Genomic DNA, 18,492 nt, shown 5'->3' on the forward strand with positions numbered 1-18,492 from the left:
ATTCATTTCCCTTCTTTCTGCTGTACATACTGTCTTCCTTCTGTTGACTCTTTTTGGGAATAAGGAGCAACAGTCTTATGTCTCCCCTCATCCTCAGCCTTTCCTTTAATTTGTTTCTTCCAGAACCCTCTTTATAACATACTTCTGTGTCCTTGATTCTGCTTATGCTTGAAGAGTAGGCCCACGATAGTCTTAAAACTAAAATGGTTTCTACCATTACCTCTTTTTTTTTTTTAAAGCAGCTTCCAGAAGGTTTTAAGGAGTCTAGAAAATTGCCTTCTCTGACTCACCCAAGACTAGCCACTTTAGAATACATAGTCTCCTCCCCAGAACCCGCCCCAATAGGCATGGTTTCTCTTTTGTGCAAACCTGCTTCTTCGGAAGGGAGGTGGCCAAACCTGTTTGAAGGTGAGGTTACTTACCTCCCTTCCACCCTTCCCTCCTCCTTGGAGGCAAGAGCAACAACAGCTGAGACAGAGAAAAAGGGGATACAGAAGTGTTTGGGGAGCTGAGACATCCGGCTCCCCGACAACTCCAAGTGTTTAAAGGCGACAGGAAGACTTCTGAAGATGGGAACTATACAAGAGGCAGGAGAAAAGACATTGGATCTCGGGTAAGGAAGACGCTGGCTAACTTGATTGGAAGCAAGGAGTGACTAGTCTTAAGGGACTTTCCCACCATCCAGCTCTTTCCAAGTCAAATCTCGGGTTCGTAGAGGAGATAAGACTGTAAGAGAATTAATTTGCAGAGAAGGGATGGAGGTGGCTTTAGGCAGGAAATATCAGTAAGGTATGGGAATTAGGGAACGAGGGAGTCCAGGATAATTCCCTATTGCTTTTTTTTTTTAAAAGGAAGTTTCTATGTTTTGTTTTTGATAAATTTGCCCCGTTTTCCAGTTTCTAATACCCACCCTCCAGAATGGCCCTCAGGAAAGCTGACCCAGAACTAAGTTAAGGTCCAGGTTCTCTTTCCCAGCAAATCTCTCTTCCTCCTTACCTTCTTCCCCTACCCCTCCGCCGTGGTTTCCCCTCACCACTCCCTAGTGTGGTGGAGGAAAGGCAGGCCTGTCTAGGTGACATCTTCCCCAACTTTGCCCAGTGACAGCTGGGCAGGTCTGTCGGGCTCCAGCCAATTGTAATGTGAAAAACCTCTCACCCCTACTGTGCAGGTGGAGCAACTGCCAACAGGTAAAAATAATTAGCTTTACCTTCCATGCCTCCTCTGCTCCTAAACCCAACAGTAGGGGTGATGGCTTTCTAACAAGTGGTGAAGGTGGTAGAAACATCTAGGAGACCAGAGATCTGACTTCTTTTTAAGGCCTGCCCTCTGCTCTGTACCTTCATTACTGCTCTTCATTCCAGTTCCCTTAAGACACTGCCTAGTTTGTCTCATAATAATCTTTTTTTCTGGGAGACTATAGGGTCAGGGAGAATGCAGAAACAGCAGTACTAGGAGCATCCTTGAGACTTGGGGAACTGGAGCTGAAGGAAGACTGGCAGGATGAAGAATTCCCTAGGTGAGGAAGTGTGAGTGAGGCTGGAAAAAGGGAGGGCTGGTCACAAATGGAGGGCAGTGATGGTAAATTGGGACTTGAAGGAAAGAGGTGGGGAAGAGAAAGAAGAGGTGATATCATGGCGGGGACACGGAATTGATAAGTTGATACCAGCTTAATGCCTTTAGCCTATATTTCTTCCCCCTTTTCATCTTTTCCCCTCTAGATTGCTTCCTGAAGAGGCTGACCCTTCTGGAGATCCTCATAATCCTGAAAGAGACTCACAGGCAGGTAGGTAAATTAGAACCCAGGCCTCCCTGATTCTAGTCCAGGGAAGGGTTATGCCACCCTGTCCCTTGTGGTTCTACTTCCCAAATGTCCCGTGTTAGTCCTTCTTTAGAATTCACCCCATATTATCACTTACATAGACAGGAATTGTAACATCCCCCACCAACACAAACCCATCTTTCTCTTCTTTTTTTTCCCCTCCTCCAACCCCAGGAACTCTCAGCACTTTAGCCCTGTGTGGCCAGCGCCCCATGCGTAAGCGTCTTTGTGCCCAAGAGTTGCTACTGAATCTGACTGAGGGACCTGGAGATAACGGAGCCTCTCCCACCCACTCTGTACCTTCCTCTCCTGATGGCAGTTCTGACCTGGAGGTAGAAGAGTTGGAGACACCTTCAGACTCGGAGCAGCTGGACAGTGGACATGAATTTGAACGGGAAGGTGGGAAAGAAAGCTGAAGACTGAGCTGGTAGAAGTAGAGGCCATTGTTAAAAAAGCTCAGGATGGATTTAATGGGACTGAAGTTAGAACTAATAAGGTGGGGACCAAGAGGGAAGACCAGCAAAATTTCCTCAGAATGGAAAGGTAGAGCTTATTGGTCCAATGTGAGAGTAGTCAGTATAGGGGGAGAAGGGGGTACTTCATTTATTGAGGGAAGTTTTATTGAATAACTGTTAATATTGCTATCATTGAGCTAGAACTGAGTTATAAAGATGAATAAGATAATCCCTACCCTCAGGGAATTCTCTGTTTAGTATGAAGTAAACATATATACAAATAAGTGCAGTTAAAGGTTATGATCTACATGTGTATAGGGTACAGTGTAAGCAGGGAGAAGGCAAAGGTCAGTTCCACCTGAGAGGTGTTAAGAAAGACTTCACAGAGGATGCCATTCTGAGCTTATCAGGTAGTTGGAGAGGCATTCTAGGTGGAAGAAGCAAATTGGGCAATAGCATGGCATGGTGGGGAATTCAGAGTATTAAGTATGACTATTTAGGTATTAAGGAAAACTTTGTTTCTTCTCTACTCACAGCACTTTTGACACCAAAAGTATGGGTTTTCCCCACACCAACCAGTTCTCCAACTCTCCAGACACAAATTGGGTGTCCTACAATTCAGTCACGACACTTAACTGGAGTTAGCACAGACACCACAGGTTAAGGTCTCTCCCACAAGACTGCCCCAGACTTCAGACACCAATCACACGTCCAGGTTGTCACCTGTGCATCTGACTGACAGGCGATAAATCAGAGGTGCCTGCCACCTCCTCCTCAGGTTTGATAATTTGCTAAAACAGCTCACAGAACTTGGGAAAACAGTTTACTTACTAGATTACAAGTTTATTAGGAGAGGATACAGATCAGGAACAGCCAGAAGGAAGAAATACATAGGATAAGTTATGTGAAAGGGAGTGTGGAGCTCCGTGGGTGCACCACCCTCCCAGCACCTCCATGTGTTCACCAACCCAGAACCTCTCAGAACCCCTTCAGTTAGGGTTTTTTTATGGAGGCTTCATATGTAGGTATGATTGATTAAATCACTGACCATTAGTGATTTAGCACAACCTTCAGTCTCTCTCCCCTCCTCAGAGGTCAGAGGGTAAAAGTTCCAAACCTCTAATCATGTGGTTGGTTGGCCTGGCAACCAGCCACTCATCCACAGAAGTTTTCCAAAGTCACCTCGTTAACATAAACTTCTGTGGTTGGAAAGGGGCTTGTTATGAATAGGAAAAGATACCTCTTTTACCTTTATCATCAGGAGCTGTTTTAGAAGCCAGGAACAAAACCAAAATATATATTATTATATCACAGAATATAATATATATTCTGTGGCTGGGAGGTGAAGAGAGAATGACAAAAGACTGTGTTAAGTAGGCAAGGGTCAAATCATGGAGGTCCTTGCTGCCACACTGAGTTTAGATTTCATCCTGTAGGCAATGGGGAGTCCCTTGAATGGTTTTAATCAAGGGACTAACATGATCAGATTTGATGGCTTTCAAAAGATTGAAAACAACCTAAAGGTCCATAAATAGGATGTTAGTTCTACAATATTACAGTACATCCATACCATGGAATACTAAATACTAGGCACTATTTTTTAAGATGAAGCAGTTCTTTTTATTGCTATGGAAAGATCATGTGAAATTAGTGAGTATAGTATATTGTATTTTATGTATATTGCCATTTGAGTGAAAAAGGGAGAGAAGAAAAGAAAGCTTGCTCTAGCAGTGGTGTAAAGGGTAGAATGGAGGAAAACAGACAAGAGGCAGGGAGATGAGTTAGGAGGCTAGTACTAAGGCCAGATGAGAAAGGCTCAGAACCTGCACCGGGACACTAATAGTGGAAAGAATGATGAAAGGAGGATATAATGGAGATAGATGGAGGAGGATCTGGGGTCCTGTTGGCTTGACGGCTGGTAGAGAAGAAAGAGTCTTGGATGACAAAGGGTTTTCTCTCTCAGGCAACTAGATGGATGGTGTCATTCATCAAGAAAGAATATGAGAGAGAGGAGGGAGAGAATGAGTTTGAGTTGCACTTGGAGTCTGGTGACTTAGAGATGACAGAGAAACACAAAATAGTGATGTCCACTCTAGGCATTTAGGGATATGGGTCTGGTGGTAGGAGAGAAGTCTGGGTTAGAAAGGAATCATCGCCTTACTGGCAGTAATTGGATACATGGGAATAAATGAGCTCACCCAAGGAAGGAAAAGCATGGGCAGAAAGAATCTGGAAAAATGGCAAGGGCCATCAACCTACCATAGTGTAAGGTTACCTCCAGGCCATTGTCTAGTGAAAAAGTGAAGATAATGAGTCACAGGAAAGAAACCAGCAAGGGGTTGGGTTGATTGGACAAACTAGGGCTAGAGTCATGGGTAAAAAATGAGGAATTAGATGTTGAGGTAATAAACTCTAAGAATCTGAGGAACTTACAAGATAGTAGAGGTATGTATTCTGCCTTGTTGATCCTTCCCCATCCCTCTTTTTTAGATGAGCTGCCCCAGGCAGAGGGCCTGGGGGCCAGTGAGGCAGCTGAAAGGCTGGGCCAGGATTGTATGTGGGATGTGGCTGGAGAAGATGGTCATCGCTGGAGGGTGTTCCGAACAGGACAGCGGGAGCAGCGAGTGGACATGACCGTCATTGAGCCCTATAAGAAAGTCCTATCTCATGGAGGTAATGGAGGGGTAAGAGCTGTGACTTCTTAAGTAAAATGCCGAAGCTGGAAATTCAGTCATGGGTTCAGAATCCTTCCTGCAACTTCTAGAGACCCTCAGAGTCTCTCAACCTAAACAGATGTACTGTCCGTCAATGACTGAATGAGTTTTCCCCTTCTCCTCCTCAGGCTACCATGGTGATGGCCTCAGTGTTGTCATCCTCTTTGCTTCCTGTTATCTACCCAGAAGCAGCATCCCCGACTACACCTATGTCATGGAACACTTGTTTAGGTGAGGTGGAAGGCTTAAAGTGCTCCAGAGTGGATGTTAGAGAGGGAAACATTAAAAAGAACCCCTTCTCTGATCAGTAACTGATTGTAGAGTCTACAGTAATGTGCCTCTCTCTCCCCACAACCCCAAATGCATACCTTCCCTGACAGTTTCATCTCCCCAGGTATATGGTGGGTACTCTGGAGCTGCTGATAGCTGAAAATTATCTGCTTGTTTACCTGAGTGGAGGCACAAGTAGGGCCCAAGTTCCACCTCTGAGCTGGATACGCCGGTGTTACCGCACCCTGGATCGGCGGTGAGCCTCTAGGACAAGAGGGCTACCACGCTCTATCTTATCTTTTTCTTTTCCATCTTTCCATTCTTTCTTCCATTCAATCTCTTCCACTTTTTTTTTGACCGCGCCATGTGGCTTGCAGGATCTCAGTTCCCCGACCAGGGATTGAACCTGGGCCCTGTCAGTGAAAGTCTGGAATCCTAACCACTTGGCCACCAGGGAACTCCCCCTTCCACTTTTCTTTGTCCCTCTATACCCTTTTCCAAGCCTCTCCTATCTTCTGTCCTCTCTTGGAGTCATGGAAATCTAGTTTCAAATCTTGCCTTTATCACTTACTACCTTTATGACTGTGGACAAGTCACTTAACTTTCTGGGACTCAGTTTCCTTCTCTGTAAAATGTCAATGATAATACCTTTGCCACTGAGTATTTGAATCAAATAAATCAACATGGCGCATTGCCTGGCACATGGAAGGCAGCCCTTCCTTTTCTCATAGTCTTGCCGTTTATTTCACTTTTCACATCTCCATTGTCTTCTTCTCTTGTCTGCCTTCATCCCTGACCCTTATGCCTTTTTTCCTTGATATCCCTTTTCTTCCCTCCGTCTTCCATTTGCTCACTTTCCTCTTCTTGTTCCTTTTTTTTTTTCTCCTCACTGGTCTTCACCTGGTCATGGAGGGATGGAGGAATGTACAAAAGGAACTATGGGAGTGTAGGGCACAGGAAAGAAGTGGGGTAGAGAAGGCCAGGCTAAGGTATTCCAAGAGGAGAGTTTCCTAAAAATGAAGAGGCTAAGCAAGATGGATGGAGCTGAGATTGCAGTTAAAGGAATGGGGATTCCACCCAACTATCAGAGAAATCTAGAAATTAGAGAAGGAAGTTAAAGTACAGAAGGTAGCTCCACCTGATCTTCAGGCATGAAGGTGGAAGGAGAGTTGAATGGTCTCATGTTCTTCTTCAGGCTCCGGAAAAACCTGACTGCCCTGGTGGTTGTCCATGCTACATGGTATGTGAAGGCATTCCTGGCACTGCTTCAGCCCTTCATCAGGTACTAGCTTGAGGGACAAAGACCCCGTTTCCACTCTCCCCATTTTCACAATCAAGATTAAGAACTTCTTGTCCCACCCTGACTCTTTGTAGCCTTAACCACTCTCTACTTATTATGTTTCCCTTTGTAAGGATCTCCAGGAGCCCACTTCCCCGTATAAAACACACTTGGTTGATCCTCTCTTTTTAGTTCCAAGTTCACACGGAAGATCCGTTTTCTGAACAGCCTTGGAGAGCTGGCCCAACTCATCTCCATGGATCAGGTCCACATCCCAGAAGCTGTCAGACGGTGAGTCCTGGCTTAAGGATAAAAGTTTGGGATGGGATGTGTAAGAGCCAACTCCCACTTTCTTAATGCCTTGTTGGAACAAAGGAACTAAAAGACAGAGGCTCTGCTTTCAGAGGCTTCACTGTATCTGGGAAGACTCCATACATGCAGGACACTACTGTATCCAACAAGAACAAATGAAAAAAATTAATCCTATAAGTACATCAAGGAATAAAGGAGTAATCACAGCACAGAATTTAGAGGAAATTCAGACCAGCCCTAGAAATTAAGAAGGGATATGTTGGCAGTGAATAGGAGAGAATATCCAGTGGGGGAGTGTTGCTAGAGAGCAAAGGATCCTACATGATGACCGACCCAAGCATCTAATCTACCTCTTCCAGTTCACCTGGCTTCTCTCCCTAAACCCCTGAGTAAAACCCAGTCTGCTCCTGTACCACTTTTTTTCCCTCTCTTTCTCCTAGGCTGGACCAGGATCTCCATGGCTCAGGAGGGACCTAGCATAGGACTGGAATAATGAGCTTAAGAACCAAGCGAAGATATTGATCTGCTTACACCCTAAACCCTGAAACATCTGAGCTGTTTTGTAAATCATCTCATCCTCAATCCCAGTACCACTGGATCTAAACATCTCAATGGGATGTCGTTCCTTCCATGACCCTGACTTCAAAGCAGGGCTCTGAGGTCCAGAGCCTCATGTGCTGGGTGACTTTCATTTCAGCTGGAGGGGTGCATGTTGTGGCATTTTATATAGGAAAGTGCAAAGCTGTGCTGCTTTAGCTGTAGAACCTTGCGCAAATAACCTCCTCTCTTTGAGTCTGAGATCCTTTCCACCTGGGGTATTCTAGCAGTCTGTGAAGGTGACGGGGTGGATGGGGAGGGCAGGTCTCCTGCTGGGAGCCAGGAGTCAGTGCCCTAAATGTTGAAGAGCCATTCTGTTTCCCTTTCCTTCAGTAGTCACGTCTGCTGCCTGTGAGCCTGGGGAGGGGCATTTTCAAAACCTGTATTTTGTCCTCTTTCGTAAATTCAGATCTGTAGCGATTAATAAACTGCGATGAGAGATTCAAGCGCCGCGCCGAGTAAGTGAACTACTCTTTCCCCAACCCCTTACATCACAATCCGTCTGTCCGTTCTGGCACAGGAGTTCTTGCTGCAGAGTTTCCCTGGGATTTTCAGCTGAGCCCCTGGGCCTGCCGGAGCTGACCCGCGGGGAGAGGGCCTGGGGGAGGGGCGTGGCGCGCGCGTCAGAGCCCCCCTCCCCTCCCCCGCGGGCCTAGGTTCTAACGACCCGGTGGGTCGAGAGCCGAAGGGACGGAGAGAAGGTGGGAGCCCCGGCCTTCCTCACTGGCCTCCCTCGCAGCCCCACACCGCCCAGCCCCATGGTCCCCGCTGCTGGCGCGCTGCTCTGGGCCCTGCTGCTGAGTCTGGGGCCCCGGGCGGCGGGGGTCGAAGGCCTGACTTCGACCGCGGGACAGTTTCCGCTTCGGGGGCCCTATGACCCGCAGCTACCAGACCACCGCCCGGAGCACCCGGAGCGTTGTTTCCCAGAAGATGAGGGTAACATGGAGGATGAGGATGACGTCGTGGCCGTGGCCGACAGCCTGGCAGGCCCGGCCGCTGCCGAGCTCTTGGCCTCCACGGTGTCCACAGGTAGCAGGTCGCGATTGTCGGCGGAGGAGGATGGGTCTTTGGAAGAGAGGGTTGTGATTTACGCTAGAAAGAATAACACCGAGTTGGAGACTCGCAATACGACTTCCAGTACACCTGGGGGGCCTAGCCCAGGGTTTACAGCGAATGACCAGGATTCCGAAATCAGGATGAGTTCAAGCCAGCGGCCCTCCACCTGGAAGGCTGATGTGGACCAGCTGCTCTCCGACACTACCCTGAACCAGTGGTCAACAGCACGGTCCACCCCAAACCAGTGGCCACCGCCCTCGCCCACAGCCATGCCAGCTCCCGAGGATCTGCGACTGGTGCCGATGCCCTGGGGCCCGTGGCACTGCCACTGCAAGTCCGGCACCATGAGCCGGACCTGGGCCGGGAAACCGCGTGGCCTTTCGGGGCGCCTGCGAGTTGGGGCGCTGAGCCAACCCCACACTGAGCACCGGCCTTGCACCTACCACCAATGCCCCTGCAACCGTGAGCGGGAGGAGTGCCCCCTCGATGCAGGTCTCTGTCCTGACACCAGCTGCACCACTCAGACCACCACCAGGGCCACCACCACTACTCCTCTTCCCCTACTAGTCAGCCGACTCAGACTCACCCCCTTCATCCCCAGTCTCAGGCCCAACCCAGCCCTTGCTTTTTGGAAAAGGGTCAGGACTGAGCTGGAGGATATTTGGAACAGCCTGTCTACAGTGTTCACAGAGACGCAACCAGTAAGTGTTTAGTGATGAGCCAGCATCTTTGTTAAGGCATCTGAAAAGTCCTGATATCCAGAACCCTGTTGCTAAGCCAGCCAGTGTGTCTGCGTGAGCTATTGCTTATGTTTGGTTTTTGATTCATAAAATGCATTGGTTATTCACATTGTTGTTAGCCATTGATTCCACCCATCATTTCTTGAGCAACTGCTGTTTGGCTATTAGGCAACATGTAGGTCATTAGATGATTATTGACCAAACTGTTAAGATTGTAGATACATAAAGAACTCTTGATGTGGAGATAGTTGATGGATGTGGAAAATTTCCTAGTTTTCAGCTTATTAACGCAGCCTAACAGTAACAGCTGCCAATATCTGAGGTCTTATGTGCACTCTACCTGGATCAGTCCTCACAACACTATGGTATTATTATTCCCACTTTACAGATAAAGAAACAGGGGGTTTACAAAGTAAGTAGCGGAGTCACAGCAGGATTTAAACCAGGTTTGTTTGACACTAGTGCCGATGATCTTAACCACTACTAACCCAAAGAACTGTCCTCCTGGGATTATTCCCAGAAACTTAAGAATTCTCAGGGAAGGACTGTCCTCTACTTTACCAAAAGAGCTACCAAAGTTCCTGATCAACCTGATAAAATATTCTTAAGGTCTCAGGATGACAGGACCTTTGAGGAAAGGAGAAGGACAATAAAATGTATACTTGGTCATTCTGTCAGTTTCTGGTTTTGTCTTTCTCCTTATTGTGTCTAATACCATTATTCAATATAAAAAAGAAGCATAAATAGTGGGCAGCAGTGTTAAGGGAATGAGGGTTTGTGGGGAGAGGGAGATGAGGCAAGGAGGGGAAAAGAATATGGATGTGGTTATATTTTCCCTTTTCTCTATTTCGTTTCCTTACCCAGATAAACAGAAATCGGAGGTAACGGCCATTTCATCCACAAGAGGAGGTGTCAGCATCTCAACCTCTCTTCCCCATTCAATCCCAGCACGCACTGGATATTTTTAGTACAGAAAAACAAAACTAGAAAAAAAATATATTGTTTGGTCTTGTGTCTTTCTACAAAGGTAGAAAGGTGGGGAGACCATAAATCTCTTGAACCTTAAGACTGAACTGTGTAGCTAGCAGCATCTGGCTTGGTCCCTTCCACTATCCCCCAGGATAAAAATGTTGACGTTGCTCATCTTCTTCATTTCCAAAGTTGTTTTTAAACAAGTACTTCTTTAAAGACTTGAAAAATCTCAGATGAATGCCAAGAAAAAGGAACAGGAAGAACAATGAGTTGAGCCCTTGGGAGGTGATGGTTATCTTCTCCTTGCCTTCAGGACACTTGGCCTTCTCTCCTCAGAAAGGGCAAGGTCGGCACAAAATTCCATGACAGCCACTTTCTAGGAGTTGCCTTCATTAACCACGTCTACCCTTTAACCCAACACACACCTGTAGTGATTACTCTGGGACTATTTTGCTTAAACTTTTTTTATTTGAAAATGTATTTAAAAGTCCAACAATTTTTAATATAAATTATGACTCTCAAACCCATTCCCATCACTCTAAATATTGTTAAAGTGATGGTAGCATACACATTAGAGAAGGTAGCTAAAGGTGAGAGAGCACCAAAGAAAAGATTGTGTCTAAAGAATAGGCAGTAGAGGGACTTCCCTGGCGGTCCAGTGGTTTAAGACTCCTGCTTCCACTGCAGGGGACGTGGGTTCGATCCCTGGTCCGGGAACTAAGATCCTGCGTGCTGCGTGGTGTGGCCAAAAAAAAAAAGAATAGGCAGTACAATAAGGCTCAAGATCAGGGTGACCGGAGATTCCAGGAGTTCCCCCATCTTTCTGCCCTATCCTGTTAAACCCTTTAGATCTAGTATAACCCTTAGGCTAGTCAGCTACTTTAGGCCAACAAGATGAGCTACTTTCAGAGCAACTAGCTAGACTGGAATTGGGTACATTGGGAATGTATCTCTATAACCAAGCTTAAACACTTAAAAACAAATCTGCAGGAAATACACTGAAATTAGAACCTCAGTCACTATAGGTGGGGGCAAACTGGATGGATGGTGGAGTCAGCAGAGTGGATCTTAGTTCTCACATTCCTGACCCCCACTACCATCAAACAGGATCCTTCCTGTTACTGAGCTAATGAGATCCCTGCCTTCTCATCTCAGAGCAGACAGGAGCTCATCTGTTCTGCCCTCCTCATCACCCTGCAAGGAAGGGGCCAGAACAAATCACCTGAGATAACTGAAAATGCCTGAAGACCCGACTCCTACATTATTTTCCCACCTAAAGCAGACTCTTCAGCCAGGTGGGCAGTGGGACCTGGTCTTCAGACAAAACTCCCTGAGTCTTATTTGTGTCTGGTTCTAGGACTAGGGCACAGAAACAGAGCTTAAAATTTGGGGAGGATAAGCTGGGGTATCCATGGCTCTACTGTTTTTCACTCCCTCCCTTCCCCAGTCCCCCCATACCCTGTTCATGTCTCCACACTGCAGGAACCCCTCCTCCAGACAGCATAAGGATGGAGAAGCACAGTACACGTCCATCACAGAGACATGAACCCATGCAAGCACAAGCAACACACTGAATAAAGTGTTTGGAGATTATGTGCAGCCCTACTGAGCCTCCTTTACACAGGGCCCTAGTTCATCCATGACTCAGGCTTAGGATGAACAAGTGGAAATCATTTGAGAGAAAAATATCAAGTGGCTCTCAGCTGGGGGTGATTTTGCCCCCTCGGAGACATTTGGCCATATGTGGGGACATTTTTTGTTGTTATAACTAGGGTGGGCCAGGTATGCTGCTAAACATCCTATAATGCACAGGACAGTCCCTCACTACCAAGAATTATCCAGCCCAAAATGTCAAAAGTGCCTAGTTTGAGAAAACTTGCTCTAGAGGTCTTCCGGCTCTCATGCCGGAGGATCTTAAGATCACTCAAGGATGATTGTTTTCAACCTATCTATTTCACCACCACTCCCATTCTCAGTGATCAGTAAGTCTCCCCTGAGACATAACTCCTAGTTTTGCTGCATTCTGGGTTTCTCTCCAAGATCCCTCTTCCTGCTCTCTAGGCCAGCAGGGAGGTGGGCAGAAGGCAGATCCCCAAGACTTCAGGTTAAGACCCACCTCTTAACTCTTATCCAGTGGGAAACAATAAGGCTCCTGACAGGGATGGGGTTAAGGATAGAGGTAGTAGCAGGATGGGGGTAATTAAGAGAACTCATCTTAAATTGAATTTTTAATTAATTTAAAAAAAAAAGGAAAGATCTTAGGAGCCAGCAATGCTACAGAAACATAGGGTTAGAGGCCTACCTAGAGAAAGACCCTGGTATCGGCAGAGAGATACTGAGGGACTGAGTTTCAAGTCTGAGATCTAAAGAGAAAAAGTAGACTAGCCAGTGGTCACCCTCCCAGACCCTGCTTGACGTCTGCTTCAGTTCATTCCAGGATGAAAGATAAGGGCAGGGAGGTAGGGAGCTTCTCAGCAAAGCCGGCTTCAGCTTTGGTAATCTCACCTACCCACCACATTTAAGGAGTTCCAGGTTAAGAGTTTACAAACATATGGCACCTAGACCGTCATTCAGGAGAAGGGAACTCATCCCAAGTTCCCAGAAAACTCCTATCTCAGATCTGATAGTGTCCAGGGCTTCAGCTGAGCTCCTTCTGGCCAACCAGTAGTCACTTGGTCAGTCCTGCTGCCTTGACCCCCATCTCCAGGAGGGGCTACAGCCAGAGGGAGTAGAGGGAGTCCAGCCCCCAAGCCATTTGAGGCACTATTAGACAGATAGGGAAAAGAGGGGCCCTGGGGTTACTGATTCTAGGGGGGAAACTGGTAGGGCCAGCATCTCTTCTGGGCTGGACAGGGTGAAGGCTGGACACACAGTGGAACCTGATTAAAGGAAAAAAAGAAGGAAGATTAGCCTTGAAGAAAACCTTAGGGAGAGGGTACCACCTGGTTCACACTTAACTATTTCCACAGTGTGCTCTTTTTTTCTATTTCTACCTGTCTGCACATCCCTTTCTCTCTGCCTTTCTGGATCCTACCTTTTTGACTCTTCCATTCTAATTTTCTTCCTCCCTTCACTTCCCATTCTCGCAGAGGATCACGGTTCTGAGGCAGGGGGCTGGAGGTGTTGGATGGGTTTCTCTAATCACTCACCAGTCGTATTGGAGCTACAAGCCCCTAGAATTGCTCCACGGTCTGTCTCGGTTTCCCTTGGATCTCATCTGCTCCTGAACTGCACCTGTCTGTGAAAAAGCACACGTGAGACCCTCTCCTAAATCTTCCTATGGCACAGTAAAAGAGCTCCCCTGTGCCCTCCAGGGAAGAGGTTGACCCCATCTCCTTGACAATAAAATCAATCTGAAAAGGTTAAAACTAATCTCTATTGCTCCAAGGGAAGTAAGTCTCAATGCCTCCCTTCACAATGACCTTCATGAGGATGAGACAAAGTGGGTCTTGTACTAGTAAGATCCTCTCACAAAGGACTCTCCCATATTTATCTGTGTTTCATAACTGGTGAAAAGATTCCTTCACTACCTCCAAGCCCATTTCCCTTATTTTGAGAGCAGAAATGCATATTAAACATTACTTAGGATAGAGGTGCTCAGCCTTTTCCCTGTCCCAACACTCCCAACCACAATATGACTTACTGTGGCGCTGAGATAGCAGTTCTTAGTTAATAGAAAGAAGGGTTATGGTTTTTGGAAAAAGCCCTCCAAGTAACTATTAAGACATATATATCCTCCATCCGATGAAGAAAAATCTGCTAATTGTAAAGACGAGGGAGCCTAGGACAGAGACTTGAAACGCCAGATCTCAGATTTATGCAGCCTGTGACCAGGACTAGAATCCTAGCTTCTTGCTTCCCATCGAGAATTCTGTTATGCCCCCAGCTTGAACTTTCAAAAAAGGGCACAGTTCTAGGTCACAACCTCATATCAACCTCTCCCCATTCCCTTGTTACCATGGCAAGTCCATCTCCAGCACCCATCTCCCCAGAGCCAATGTGAGTCAGGTGGACAAAATTCATTGGTTCCCCAATCATGGTCCGGTCAATCCGTCTCCTCTTCTTCTTCTGATTGGAGAAGACAGGGAGTTACATCACAGTGGAGGAAGGGAAGAGTTGCAAACCACTAAGGGAAAAGCTAAGGGCCTGGTGGGAAAGGGGATACGGCATCATAATAGGGAAATCACTAGGGTATGAAAGGCAAGGTTAGAACAACATAAACAGAGAGAGGACACAGGCAGGGTGGTAAGGGCAGTGGCCTGCAGAGTGAACACTGGACAAAGAAAGGACATGTCAAAGTCACCTCTGGCTGATGAGGAAACAGTGGGGAAAACTGACAGGTATTAAGCTCCACCTACAACCCCTGTCCAACTCAAAATGGACAGGAAAAAGAAGTGATAGCTAGGACTGTTCACTTCCTCCATCACCCAGTCCCCTTTATTCCATGTACACACCTGCCAGGCCATAGAAGCTATCCTGACAGAGAAGAAGGCAAGAAGTGTGCTTTTTAGACGGTGGATCCTAGACTGATGTATCTATGTCCCAGTATACGGTAACTGGTTTCTGTGTGGTGGGGTGGGGTGGGGGAGACTTACCGGCTGGGGTTTCTCTACCACGCAGCAGCCCAGTTTGTGCCAAAATTCACTCATGTTCCCCGATGGTTCCAGTTTCACGCCTCTGCCTGAGGCCCCAGAGGGCTCTTGCTCTGGTGCCTTGACCGCCCACTCCTCACTCCCCTCAGGTGTAACAACACCCTGGGTTTACTCAGCTGGACAGGTCTAGAGAAAGTGGAGTCCTTGGAGCCCTTAAGCTGAGCGGTGAAGGTCAGTGTCTCAGACCCTGAGAGACTAGCAAGGTCGGAGAGTGGGGTGGGCAAGCAGGCACGAGGTTACGTCTTCCACAGACCTGGAACCCTGGATGAGCAGAAAGTAAAGAGAGGAGAAACTTTAATGAGAAATCCACTCCCCCACTCTTTGAGAAGGCTCCTGATGAGCCCATATCTTCCTGCTCCCCTGTAAAGGCCCTAGTCCTACAACCAACACTAACCTTCTCCAAACATAAGAACCTCCAAGTCTGACTCTCAGAGAAAGGCAAACAACCAAAAGGGCACCAAAGGGTTACGGAACAGTAGCTGCTGGTACCGACGGAGGGGAGAGGAAGGGGGCTAGAAGCTAGGAAGAGAGGATGGGAGGGGACTAAATGATACTGGCAGAAATGAGCGAAGTTTGGGGGTGCTACAAGCTCCACCTCCCTTCCCCCTGGGTTTAAGGCAGAAGGGGAGGGGCATTTAAGTGACTTTGAAGAGGAAATGGTGGTTTTTTGTTCTCACAAACAAGGCCTCCACCCCGACCCTCCCTTTTTCCTTACCTTACCCTGAACACCTAGATTTTCTTTAAGACCAAGAGAGGCCTTGACTACCTAGGTCCTAGGTGACCAACTGCAGCATGTTGGAACCTAAGGCTTCCTACAGTGAGGAATTTCTTCCCTCTCTGTTCCCTGCCCTTTTTCCTCCTCATTTCCCTCAACTGAGATCCAACCCCTCCCAGAAGCCATTTAACAGTTTTTTTATTACTTGACCTTGAGATCCTTCCTGAGGGCTGCCTACACTCTGTTTTATCTGTGTTCTATGTCAATGCACTCCTCTGTGTGCACCTCTGTTTGCACATATGTGGCATGACCCTATGTCCACGTGTGTGTCTTGTGGAGATCATCTGTGCACAGGTTGTAGGTACACGTGCCAGGTATCTTCTGTCCCATGAGGAATCTTTTTCCAGCCTCCCCACCCTCTTCGCATGTCCTGTCGTGCCACTCCGCTCTGCCTCACACCCCATAGGGCCTGGGCCTCCCTCCCTCCCTCCTCCCCTCATGCTGTGACCTGTTCTCTCTTCCCTCCTTACCACTTCCACCCCCAATCTTCATCAGCCAACCAGACATGAGGAACTTTCCAACAGCATTAGTGTCCAAGGAAGAAATTCCTCCCCTCTTCATTACTGCCAGCCAGGGTAGGGCACATATAGGTTTCCTCTATTTTCACTGCATTCCCCTAGTGCTATAATACAAGCAACCTCAAAGATTCCAAACAGGGCAGTTTCACGCACATTACACTTTAGCCTGAATAGGAATCTCCCCTCCCTCCAAGATTGGAACCCTGATGCTCTGGCACCCTACACTGATCTAAGAACTGAGAGGGTTTCTTCTCAGCCTTGAGATGAGATCACAGAAACAGTGAGACACAGCTTCTGAGGGATGGAAGGACCCGGGAGTCCAGGCTTTCTCTTACTTCCCTTCCCACCACTGGAGGGGAGGAGTAATGAGACAGGGCGGAAGTCACAACACGGCTGTCCAGAGAGGGGAGCTGTGGTCAGTGGGGAAGTCAGTCAGTCACAGGGTTTGTCGTGCTGGTGGTGGTGTTGGGTGGTAAGGGTTGGGGGGGTGGGAGGGGATGAAGAAAACAATGAAGAATCAGAGGAAACCCCCAACACTACCAGACACGCTGTACTGAGACTGGACTCTCCCCCAACACCCTCCTTGCTCAAAGCTGAGTGAACAGAAGTGGATGGTGGGAGGGAAAAGGAGAGAAGAGGGGGAGGAGGAGAGAGGGAAAGGGGCAGTGGAGGGAACAAGGACGTTTCTGTTCCTTTTCCACGGACCTGGCCAGGGCTGGGTGGAGGGAAAGTGTGTGTGTGGGACTTGGCATGAAATGACCAATGATGGTGAGAAGTGACCAGGAAATTCCATTCCCTAGGACACAGGACATAAGGGTCTCTGAAACCTGGGGGTGGGGTCAGCGTGAGAAGACTGGGCAGGGTGAACGTGGTGGTGGTGGTGGTGAGGGGGGAGGGGAACAGGCCAGAAAAGGAAGTAAGAGTGATTGGCTGCCACTCTCCTTTAAAATATCTAGAGAAGAGTGGGTTGAGGAAAAATGAAGTCCTCAACTGGTCAGCCCAGGAAGAAGAGGCACCTGAACCCACTACCCACTATTTCAACTCCACAATTAAGGGGAAGGGCTGGGTAAACAGTAGGAGGGGTCAGGATTAGATCGTATAAGGCCATACCCTGACTGCCAAGTAGTGCTGTGACTTGGGCCTGAGTCCCAAATAGGAAGGGTGAAATACAGAGCTGGAAAAGACACCAAGGTCACAGGAGAGCTTAAGAGTTTTAAAACTATTGGGGAGTGAGCAGGAGAATGGATGGGAGAAAGGTTCCAGGGAGGAAGGATGTACAGAGGTAGTTCCCTGGTCCTGTTCTAGCCCCAAACCGGTTTTCCCGGTCCCGCTGACTCCAGCTCCAAGGCCTCCTACCCCGCTGCCTGACAAGCCTTCACAAGAAGCAGCTGGAGAGAAAGAGAAAGAGAATTGAGAAAATGGAGCGGGCAATTCTGGCTATGAGCCCAGGGCTGCAGCTGGTCCCCTATGGAGACCTCCAGACATGAGGGCTGCTGCGGGGCTCTAGAGAAGTGGGGGTGGACCCCAGCTTTCAGTCAAGTGACAGGCATTTGCCCCAGCACCAACCGTGCCCTTCCCCAGGAAAGGTCTTGTGGAGGCTTAAGAGGAAACAGGGCTAGGCCCTCAACTCCCCCTGCCCCATAGGTTCAGTCACATAGGCTCCATTTCTGCCCACCCCCGGACTCTACCCAGAAATTCTCTGCTCCTCCCAAGTTTGAACTAGGATTGGGCCTCGCTGTGAATCCTTCCGACTTTGTCACTGTCTGGCGTGGCTGCTTGTCTCAGATTTAGACCTTCCCGGACCAGCTCTGCTTCAGTTTGCTGGCACACGGCAGCACCGAGGTTGGCGAGTCTCAAAAGAGACCTTTTTCCCACCTCCCGTCTCCCCCCAACACTCCAGACCCGTCTTCCCTTCTGCTCTTCATTGGCCTCACCTGCGCACCGCCGGAGCACGGACAGGGACGGCTCCTCACCCGGCGCACCCCTTTTGCCACCGACCCAGCATCTCGACAGCCTTGGACGCCCTCCTCCCCCACCCCCAGCATCCGGTGCGTCTCCGCCTGACTGGGCAGGCGGGGCGCACGGGCCGAGGGACCGAGTCCGAGGCCTCACCTGCTCTGCTCCGGCATCCAGGCGTCCGGCGCCAGCTGGTGGGGGGCTCCCGCTCGGTGCCCGCCGGCGTGGGGTTCCCGGGCTCGCTCCTCGGCGCGGTGGGGGAGCCGAGGGCGGAGCAGCAGAGGTGCGGCTGGCTGAGGGCGGAAACGGCCGCGACGCGATTACGAAACCCGTCCGGCTGGGAGCCGGGCGCACAGCTCCCCTCTGGACTGAGGTGG

At 48.6% G+C, this 18,492-nt stretch overlaps 3 protein-coding genes across 7 annotated transcripts; 2 read left to right on the forward strand and 1 right to left on the reverse strand.

Moving 5' to 3' along the window:
- The first annotated feature begins 79 nt into the window (after positions 1-79).
- Positions 80-7,897, forward strand: BNIPL (BCL2 interacting protein like). Of its 4 annotated transcripts, none has more exons than XM_067727717.1 (10): positions 80-613; positions 1,421-1,516; positions 1,719-1,783; positions 1,994-2,218; positions 4,765-4,947; positions 5,117-5,219; positions 5,383-5,514; positions 6,454-6,540; positions 6,730-6,828; positions 7,290-7,897. In XM_067727717.1, the coding sequence occupies exons 1-10, from the start codon at positions 570-572 to the stop codon at positions 7,324-7,326; spliced, it is 1,071 nt and encodes a 356-aa protein (XP_067583818.1). In that variant the 5' UTR covers positions 80-569; the 3' UTR covers positions 7,327-7,897. The 4 variants fall into 4 exon arrangements, with proteins under 4 accessions (XP_067583818.1, XP_067583819.1, XP_067583821.1 ...); XM_067727718.1 differs by having other exon boundaries at positions 7,856-7,897; XM_067727720.1 differs by lacking the exon at positions 5,383-5,514.
- Positions 7,898-7,991: 94 nt separating this feature from the next.
- Positions 7,992-10,975, forward strand: C2H1orf56 (chromosome 2 C1orf56 homolog). The gene is given in 4 exon segments (XM_067727721.1): positions 7,992-8,290; positions 8,292-8,383; positions 8,386-9,203; positions 10,107-10,975. Coding segments are annotated over 4 exon segments (1,017 nt in total). The 5' UTR covers positions 7,992-8,204; the 3' UTR covers positions 10,128-10,975.
- On the reverse strand, positions 10,663-18,431 carry CDC42SE1 (CDC42 small effector 1). 2 transcript variants are annotated; one of them, XM_067727723.1, is made up of 5 exons: positions 18,272-18,431; positions 14,810-15,127; positions 14,172-14,282; positions 13,364-13,452; positions 10,663-13,093 (listed from the first exon to the last, which is right to left on the reverse strand). In XM_067727723.1, exons 2-4 carry the CDS (start codon positions 14,861-14,863, stop codon positions 13,378-13,380), a joined length of 240 nt encoding a protein of 79 aa, XP_067583824.1. In that variant the 5' UTR covers positions 14,864-15,127; positions 18,272-18,431; the 3' UTR covers positions 10,663-13,093; positions 13,364-13,377. The 2 variants fall into 2 exon arrangements, with proteins under 2 accessions (XP_067583824.1, XP_067583825.1); XM_067727724.1 differs by lacking the exon at positions 18,272-18,431 and adding an exon at positions 18,094-18,236.
- Between the last annotated feature and the right edge of the window lie 61 nt (positions 18,432-18,492).

The sequence above is a fragment of the Pseudorca crassidens genome, chromosome 2 (assembly GCF_039906515.1).
Source record: "Pseudorca crassidens isolate mPseCra1 chromosome 2, mPseCra1.hap1, whole genome shotgun sequence".
Classification (NCBI taxonomy): domain Eukaryota; kingdom Metazoa; phylum Chordata; class Mammalia; order Artiodactyla; family Delphinidae; genus Pseudorca; species Pseudorca crassidens.